The 8,137-nt window shown below is 34.9% G+C and overlaps 1 protein-coding gene across 1 annotated transcript in view; it reads left to right on the top strand.

Annotated features, from left to right (window-relative positions):
• The first annotated feature begins 2,613 nt into the window (after window positions 1–2,613).
• Window positions 2,614–8,137, top strand: part of ND-B14.7 (NADH dehydrogenase (ubiquinone) B14.7 subunit) — a 31,553-nt gene continuing 26,029 nt past the window's right edge. Inside the window, exon 1 of the mRNA XM_089101441.1 lies at window positions 2,614–2,770. Within this exon, the coding sequence (XP_088957567.1) occupies window positions 2,647–2,770 (124 nt within the window). The 5' untranslated portion in view covers window positions 2,614–2,646. The remainder of the gene's footprint in view (window positions 2,771–8,137) is intronic.

Genomic DNA, 8,137 nt, shown 5'->3' with positions numbered 1-8,137 from the left:
ATACCGATATGACAATTTTTTCAAATGAAACCTTATTCTAAATTCAAGCGCTGATTTAATGTTTCTTGAAATCCATTGCGCTGCCTTTGATAAAGTTCAAACATGCAAACCTTTCTCAATGACATATACTATATGAAAAAAAATGAACGAATGGCCTTACTTACAGTCCTTAACGTGAGGGCTCTGGGGGCGGGGGTGTCATCCTCAAAGACATAACTTCGGGACCGTTTAACTACGCTGAAAAAAATGGCTATCTCATACGAGTGCGGCTGACAACCCCCATGCATTCTCAAGACCGGAACATAAATTGTGCTTTACTGAAAGCAATTTGCATGCATATAGCATCTTTTGATTTAGTTCGAATTTCCCCTCAATACCGTAAAAGGACTAGGCTGGTAGTAGTAGTGGTGGTAGTTGTAGTAGCATTGGCAACATATAAATATTGTCTTTTTGATCATATCCTTTATCATTCCCTGAATGATAGAAAATAATATGCCTATGATTATCATCACCTTTAATTATTCTCTGGAAGATCAAACTTAATACCCAAATCAACTCTTGATATGCGCTATTTTGACAATTTGCATACACATAGCGTCTTTTGATTTAGTTCAGATTTTTCCTCAATACTCTAAATGGACTAGTCTGTTAGTAGTAGCGGCGGTAATTGTAATAGTATTTGGTAGCATGCAAACATTGTCTTTTTGATCGAACCCCTTACCATTTCCTGAATTTTCCAAATTAATAGACTTTGTTATTCCTGTGTTACACACTATGATACAGATGTCTGGCTTCCTTTCTTAAAATGTTAATGAAAAAGATTGGATATCCGAGTGTCATTCGGCTATGTAAACAAGTTTTTTATCCATTAGAATAATTGATCCATGACCAATTCAAATCACTGTTCCTCTAATTTGGTTACGTTACGCATGTTAAGTTGAAACGTTTTCAACTTTGTAATTGGCTTACATTACGGAGCTTAAATAGGTTAAGCTACAGAGCTTATGGGGCTTTAGAATTTGCTTTAGTTTTCCCCTCAGATGAAATGGACTGTGAAAATGTTGACCCAGTCTTGTTCTGGAAGTATGTCGCAAGTGTAAAAATGCCTACTGGCCGTAAGAAGTTCATAAACGTTTTGAAAGTAGTCAAATTTCTCTTCTGCTTGCAATTTTCAAATCTCATAGTAGAAAGACTCTTATTCTCTTTATATCGATCAAGACTAAAAAGTACAATCGCTAGCCAGTTTAACCCTTTGCATCATTCTTCAGACAAAGTACGGACTAAAATGAGCAAGTGGCCATAGCCACATGGTCGTTGACGATTCGCTCAAAAAACGTTTGAAGCGGGTTGAATATAACGCGAGAGCTTCAGAATTCAGATTTTGAAGTAAATTCCGCGTTTAAGGGCTGGGTACACGTAGCTGATTTCGGGAACTCATTTCAGCATCAGAGGACAAACGATAGCGGTAAGAAAAATTAGATGAAAGAAAAATTTATGGTGCGAGATTTTCAAAACAAAAAAGGATGGACACAAATAGTCAACTGGAGTTTATTAATAGTTGCATGGTTGATCTCAGCCTTGTTCTCAGTTTTAGTTCTCAGCTCAGTAGCGGGGTCTTTCACCACAGACACCTCTGGCTGACTATTTATTTGTATCCCTGTTTTTTGTGATCATGATGGAAATCGGCGCTGACTTTGGAAAAGCTAGTCTCCATTTCGCAGATTCTGCAAATCTGCCATCCTGCAGAAAAAGCAATGTCGAAGGTTGCAATATTTGCAAACTGCCAATAGGGAGCCGGAAAACAAGTCTCCATTGAAATAAAATTTGAAGATTGGTGGTGCAGATTTGCAGAATCTGCCAAATGGAGACTGGCTTTAAATCTGCACCGAAAACTAGAACATTTCATTTTTTCAAGTTCAAATTGACGCCGATTTCTTTTAAAATTGGCACTGAAGGGTTCGACACACGTAACTGATTTCGGGAACCGATTTCAACATCAGTGGACAAACGATTGCGATTGAAGAAAATTTTATTGCGCGAGATTTTCAAAACAAAGAATCACGGACACTAATAATGAAACTGGAGTTTATTAATAGTTGCAGATTGGATCTCAACTTAGTTCTCAGTTTAGTTCTCAGCTCAGTAGCGGGGTCTTTCACCATAGACATTTCTGGCTGACTATTTATTTATATCCCTATTTTTTGTGATGATCATGAAGAATAGCGGAGCTGATTTTGTAAATCGGCGCCGAGAACTAGAGACTTTTTCGACCTCAAATCGATGCTGATTTTTTTTAAAAATCGGCCCTGATTTGGAAATCAGTTCCCAAAATCAGCTGTCGGAAGCGTTTGAAATGTTTTTTGGTCCGATCACATTTGGCTTAGCTTGCCAGTATTGTAGCTGACATTATCCCTTTTTACTTTTGTGCCGGTTTGACAATTAAAGTCACAAATCAGAGTAAAGCCATATGTGCCATATGTATATATCCAAGTTCTTTAAAAAAATTTTTATAAAATTGTTTTTTTTTTGTTATATTTGAAACCGTTTCTACTTCTAATCTACTTTTTCTGGACCTTGCTGAGTACAAACACTGGTTTAACAGTGTTTCAACCGTTTTCATGAAGAATCTTGAGAAAATATCTTATAATGTTCCTTCAGCTGAAAAATATATTTAATTACGAACCACTAAAATACCAGTATTATGACACACCTGAAGGAGAAGACTGTGACAAAAAGCTATTGTACTTAGTTTCCAGAGGAGCATATGTTGGTAGGGCAGCCCATGCATTGCTAGTGTAATGGTTGGGGCTACCCAAGAATTTTCTTTGTTTTAGAATTCAGGATACTTTTTTAAAACAGTAATGGTAGATCTTATGGTAAAATTCTAGATGAGCTACTTTTTGCTATCTTGGAAATGTGATTAGGTTAGAAAAATGAAACTTTCATGGATGGATCTGTAGGCCAGGATTTGCCAATAGGCCAACTAGGCCTAGCAGTACACAGTCCCAAGGGGGTCCAATAAGTTATCTTTGAGCAATCTTTTGGTAAAATTCTACTGTAGCTACTTTTGGCTATCTTGGAAAGGGGTTAGACTAGGTTAGGAAAATGAAACTTTCAAGGATGGGTCTAAAGGCTAAACTATGTCCCAGGAAGGCATTTTGAAGTACCTACCTCCACTCCTCCCACTAGAGGATCCTGACCTTTGATGACCTTTCAAAATATGTTAGTTCTAGAAGTGAAACCTTGCAATGGTAACTGAAGTGAAACCCAGCTCAATGGTAACTGAAACTCTAAAAAAATGGAATTTTGATGCCAATAGATACATCAAACAAATCAGATTTTAATGCTGATTTCAAATATGTAAGTTTCATCAGTTTAGTCTTACCCATCAAAAGTTATGCACCCAAGAAAATTTGGCTGATTTTAGAAAAAAGGGGAGAGATCCCCTAAAAGTTATAGAACCTTAATGAAAATCACACCATCATATTCAGTGTATCAGAGAACCCTAGGCTACTGTAGAGGTTTCAAGCTCCTATCTGCAAAAATGCGGAATTTTGTATTTTTTGCCCAAAGAAAGACCACAGATGCATGTTCATTTATTTTTTTTTGTTTTTTTTTTTCCCAGGGGTGATTGTATCAACCCAGTGGTCCTAGAATATTGTGGGAGGGCTCATTGGAATGGAAATTAAAAGTTCTAGTGCCCTTTTTAAGTGCCCAAAAAAAATGGAGGGCAACTAGGTCCCCTCCCATGCTCATTTTTTGGTAAATATATACCAAATCATATTGTTGAGTTTCAAATAAAGTGAATACACCATTTGATGCCTTTTTTATGCTGATTACAAATATAATAATCATTTCTATCAGAAATGATTTTCAGCCCCCCACCCCAACCTAACCCCCACCCCCATATGTGCAAATATATATCCTGAATTGACATATATAGGGGGGGGGGGCTAAAATTCATTTCCAATAGAGATGATTGTTGTATTCGTAATCAGCATAAAAAAGGCATCGAATGGTATATTCACTTTATTTGAAACTCAATAATATGATTTGGTATATATTTACCAATTTTTTCCTCAAAGTTACCCAATCAAAATTTTGAGATAGCAATTTTGTTCAGCATGGTCAAAAATATGATAAAAATGTCTTTTAGGATGACTTAATCCGCCAAAGTTCCTAGGGAGAGGGCTGAAAGTTATGAACTTTACTCAATGTTAACATATAGTATTGGTTATTGGGAAGTATACAGACATTTTCAGGGGGGATTTTTTCTGGTAGGTGGGGGTCGGGGGTTATATAGGAGAATCTTTCCATTAAGGAAGTTTTCATGGGGGATGGGACATTGCTGTGAAGGGGCGCCAGATTTCCCAGCATTACTAAAGAAAAAGATCAGAAATTAAATAAAAAAAAAACAAGTTTTTCAACTGATTGTGATTAAGTGGTCATTTTTAAAGAATTGGAAAAAAATTTTAAGTTTAGCTTAAAGAGCAAGGTATTGACTAGGGGGCAAACCCCCTAATATACATACTGTATTAAAAATCTATGAATATAGAAGTTCATTACATAAGTTAATTTGTAAGTTACATATATTTATTACTAATAAAAATGTTTGTAAATAAAGTTAAAAAAGTTTAAAGAAAGCCATTTAACCAAATAAAAGTAAAATTGTTATGCAAATTTTGTTTTAATTATTCATGTATGGTGAGCCAAAATCAAAACCTGCATTAATTCAAAAATGTCAAGAATTAAATAAAAAAAAAACAAGTTTTTCTAACTGAAAGTAAGGAACAACATTAAAACTTAAAACAAACAGAAATTATTCCGTATATAAAGGGGGCTGTCCCCTCCTCAATGCCTTGCTCTTTATGCTAAAGTTTGACTTTCTCACAACTCTATTTTTTTTTAATAAAAAAACTTTAGCGTAAAGAGTGAGGTGTTGAGGAGGGGACAGCCCCCTTCATATACAGAATAATTTCTGTTTGTTTTAAGTTTTAATGGTGTTCCTTACTTTCAGTTAGAAAAACTTGTTTTTTTTATTTAATTTCTCCTAAGAATTAGATCTGAGAGCTTAGTAAATGTTTCACACTTCATATTATTGACTTACAACTAAAGTAAACATATCTCTGGATGCCTTTTCTATGCTCTTTCCAAATATAATTATCATTTTTGTCACAAATGAGTTTTACCCCCACCCCTATATATGCCAATTTGGGGTATATATTTGCACATTAGGGGGGGGGTAGGGATAAAGTTCAAACTTAACTTTCTTTTGCATGAGAAATAAATTCCTTGGGCATAGAAATCAGGCAAATTTCTAGGGCATAGAAATCAGAAGAGAGGGTTAACATAGTAGATTGGCAATACATTCTCAGAATATTATTTTGGACCTGGATTCATCATTGAAAGCTATTAAATAAAAAAAAGTTTTTCTAACCAATAGTAAGGAGCAACATTAAAACTTAAAACAAACAGAAATTATTCCATATATGAAAGGGACTGGCCCCTCCTCAACGCCTTGCTTTTTACAGTAAAGTTTTTTATTGTTTTAAAAAATAGAGTTGTGAGAAAGAGTCAAACTTTAGTGTAAAGAATAAGGTGTTTAGGAGTAGACAACCCTTTCATTTATGGAATAATTTCTGTTTGTTTTAAGTTTTAGTGCTGCTCCTTACTTTCAGCTAAAAAACTTGTTTTTTTAGTTTAATTTCTGAACATTTTTTAATTAATGCAGGTTTTGCTTCTGGCTCACCATACATGAATAAATAAAAAAAAATTTGCATGTTAATTTTACATTTTTTTTGTTCAGCTAAATGGCTTTTTCAAAATTTTGATCAGTGATTTTGAGAAAAGGGGCCAGAGGAGAGGGCCTAGTTGCCCTCCAATTTTTTTATTACTTAAAAAGGGCACTAGAACTTTTAAATTTATTTACAAACATCTTTATTTGTAACAAATATACATTATATACGTATTAACTTGCATATCAAACTTCAATATTTGTATATTTTATTATGTAAAGGATTTTCCCCCTAGTCAATACCTTGCTCTTCATGCTAAAGTTTGAATTTTGTTCCAATTCTCTAAGAATGACCCTGTAATCCCAAAGGCTGTTTAATTAGAATAAACAGCTCTTATGAAAGTACTAAAAAAACTTTAGCATAAAGAGTGAAGTATTGACTAGGGGGCAAAACCCCTCATGTACCTAATAATTTCTGTTCACTTTAAGTTTTGATGTTGCTCCTTACTTTCAGTTGAGAAATCGTGTTTTGTTATTTAATTTCTGATTATTTTTTAAATAATGCAAGGAAATCTGGTGATTTCATTGCAATATCCCTTCCTACATGAAAACTTCCTCCATGGGATGATCCTCCCACATTGCCCCTCCCCAACTACTAGAAAAATTCCCCCTGCAATAAACAATACTGTGGCAAAGTTCTTTAATTGCAGCCCCCAGGGACTGCAGGGGATTAAGTCATCCTCAAAGACATAGTTATTATATTTTTTTGACCATGCTGAACAAAATGCCTATCATAGAATTTTGATTGGGGCAAGGAAGGGGGCCAGGTTGCCCTCCAATCTTTTTGGTCACTTAAAAAGAGCACTAGAACTTTTATTTTCCACTCAAATGGGCCCTCTCATGATATTCTAGGAGCACTGGGTCAATACAATCACCCTTGAGGGGAAAAAATAAATAAACATGCACCTGTGATCTTTCTTCTGGCAAAAAAAAAATACAAATTCCACATTTTTGCAGATAGGAGCTTGAAACCTCTACAGTATGGTTCTCTGATATACTGAATCTGATGGCATGATTTTCATTAAGATTCTATTACTTTTAGGGGATGTTTTTCCCTTTTTTTTCCAAAATAAGGCACATTTTCTCAGGTTTGTAACTTTTGATGGGTAGGACTAAACTTAATGAAACTTATATATTTAAGATCAGCATAAAAGTCCAATTCTTTTGATCTAGCTATTGGTATCAAAAATCCTGTTTTTTAGAGTTTTGGTTACTATTGAGCTGGGTTGCTCCTTACTTACAGTTTGTTACCACAAACTGTTTGATATTTTCCTAACCACTTTCTAAGATAGGGAAAAGCAGTTTGTCTAGACTTTTACCAATCTTATTTCAATGAATTTATACCTTGGTACCCTAACTTACCTTAACTTCTCTTCAGTAAGATAAGGTGGATAAGCAATTGTATAGAAAATCTTTCTGGATATAAATTTGAATATTGATTACCTTCTTGTTTAGGCATCCCATTAGAACAAGCTAGCTGACATTGAACCAACCTCTATTGACACCTTTCTCAAAATGCTACTACTAACAACTCACCACAGCACCAAGCTGCCCAAGGCCAACACAGCTATGCAAGCTTGTCCTCCTTCCCAATCTATTGGCTATTGTACTTTTAACATCGTCAGTGTGTCCACCATATTTACTAATAATACTACCAAAATAAGTGATGCTGCCCACCTGATCAATCTTTTCATTACTAAACATCACCTTTTCATCTTCACTTATTCCTAGCCTAAATGACTTAGTCTTCTTAACATTAATTTTCAAACCTATTCTAGCACCCTGTATTCGCAAAACCTCTAAAAGTTCATTCATTTTGCTCAAACTTTCATCTAGGATTCTTAAATCATCAGTGTTATTCATTAACAAATCCAGTATAGTTTTTCCTCCCTATTTGGTTCTGTGGTCTCCCATTGCCTTTCCTGTGCTCCTTAAGACAAAGTCCATCAAAATGATCCATATAAATGGGGATATATGGTGCTTAACTCCTGATTTAATACAAAACCAGAGCTTCTGGTGAAGCTCTTCTATCAACAGAATCATATGCTTGCTCTTAATCTATAAAACTGAGGACCAAAGGTGTTTGACAACTAAGGAACTTCTAAATTAATAACCTAAGAGTGAAAATTTGGTCAATGCATCCTCTACCTTTTCTAAAACTAAACTTTTATTCTCTTAAATCTTTGTCTACAGCATCTCTCAGTCTAAAAAGTGTCACATTACTAAGTAATTTGCTACGTACAGAGACCAGACTAATGCCACAATAATTACAACACTCATTTGTATCACCTTTCTTATACAGTTGTCTAGTTAAGCTTTTCCTAAAATCATTAGGTACTTCCC

This window comes from Artemia sp. Qi Xiang Cuo, chromosome 15 (genome assembly GCF_049724085.1).
Source record: "Artemia sp. Qi Xiang Cuo chromosome 15, ASM4972408v1, whole genome shotgun sequence".
Classification (NCBI taxonomy): Eukaryota; Metazoa; Arthropoda; class Branchiopoda; order Anostraca; family Artemiidae; genus Artemia; species Artemia sp. Qi Xiang Cuo.
This window is presented reverse-complemented; position numbering and strand designations above follow the sequence as displayed.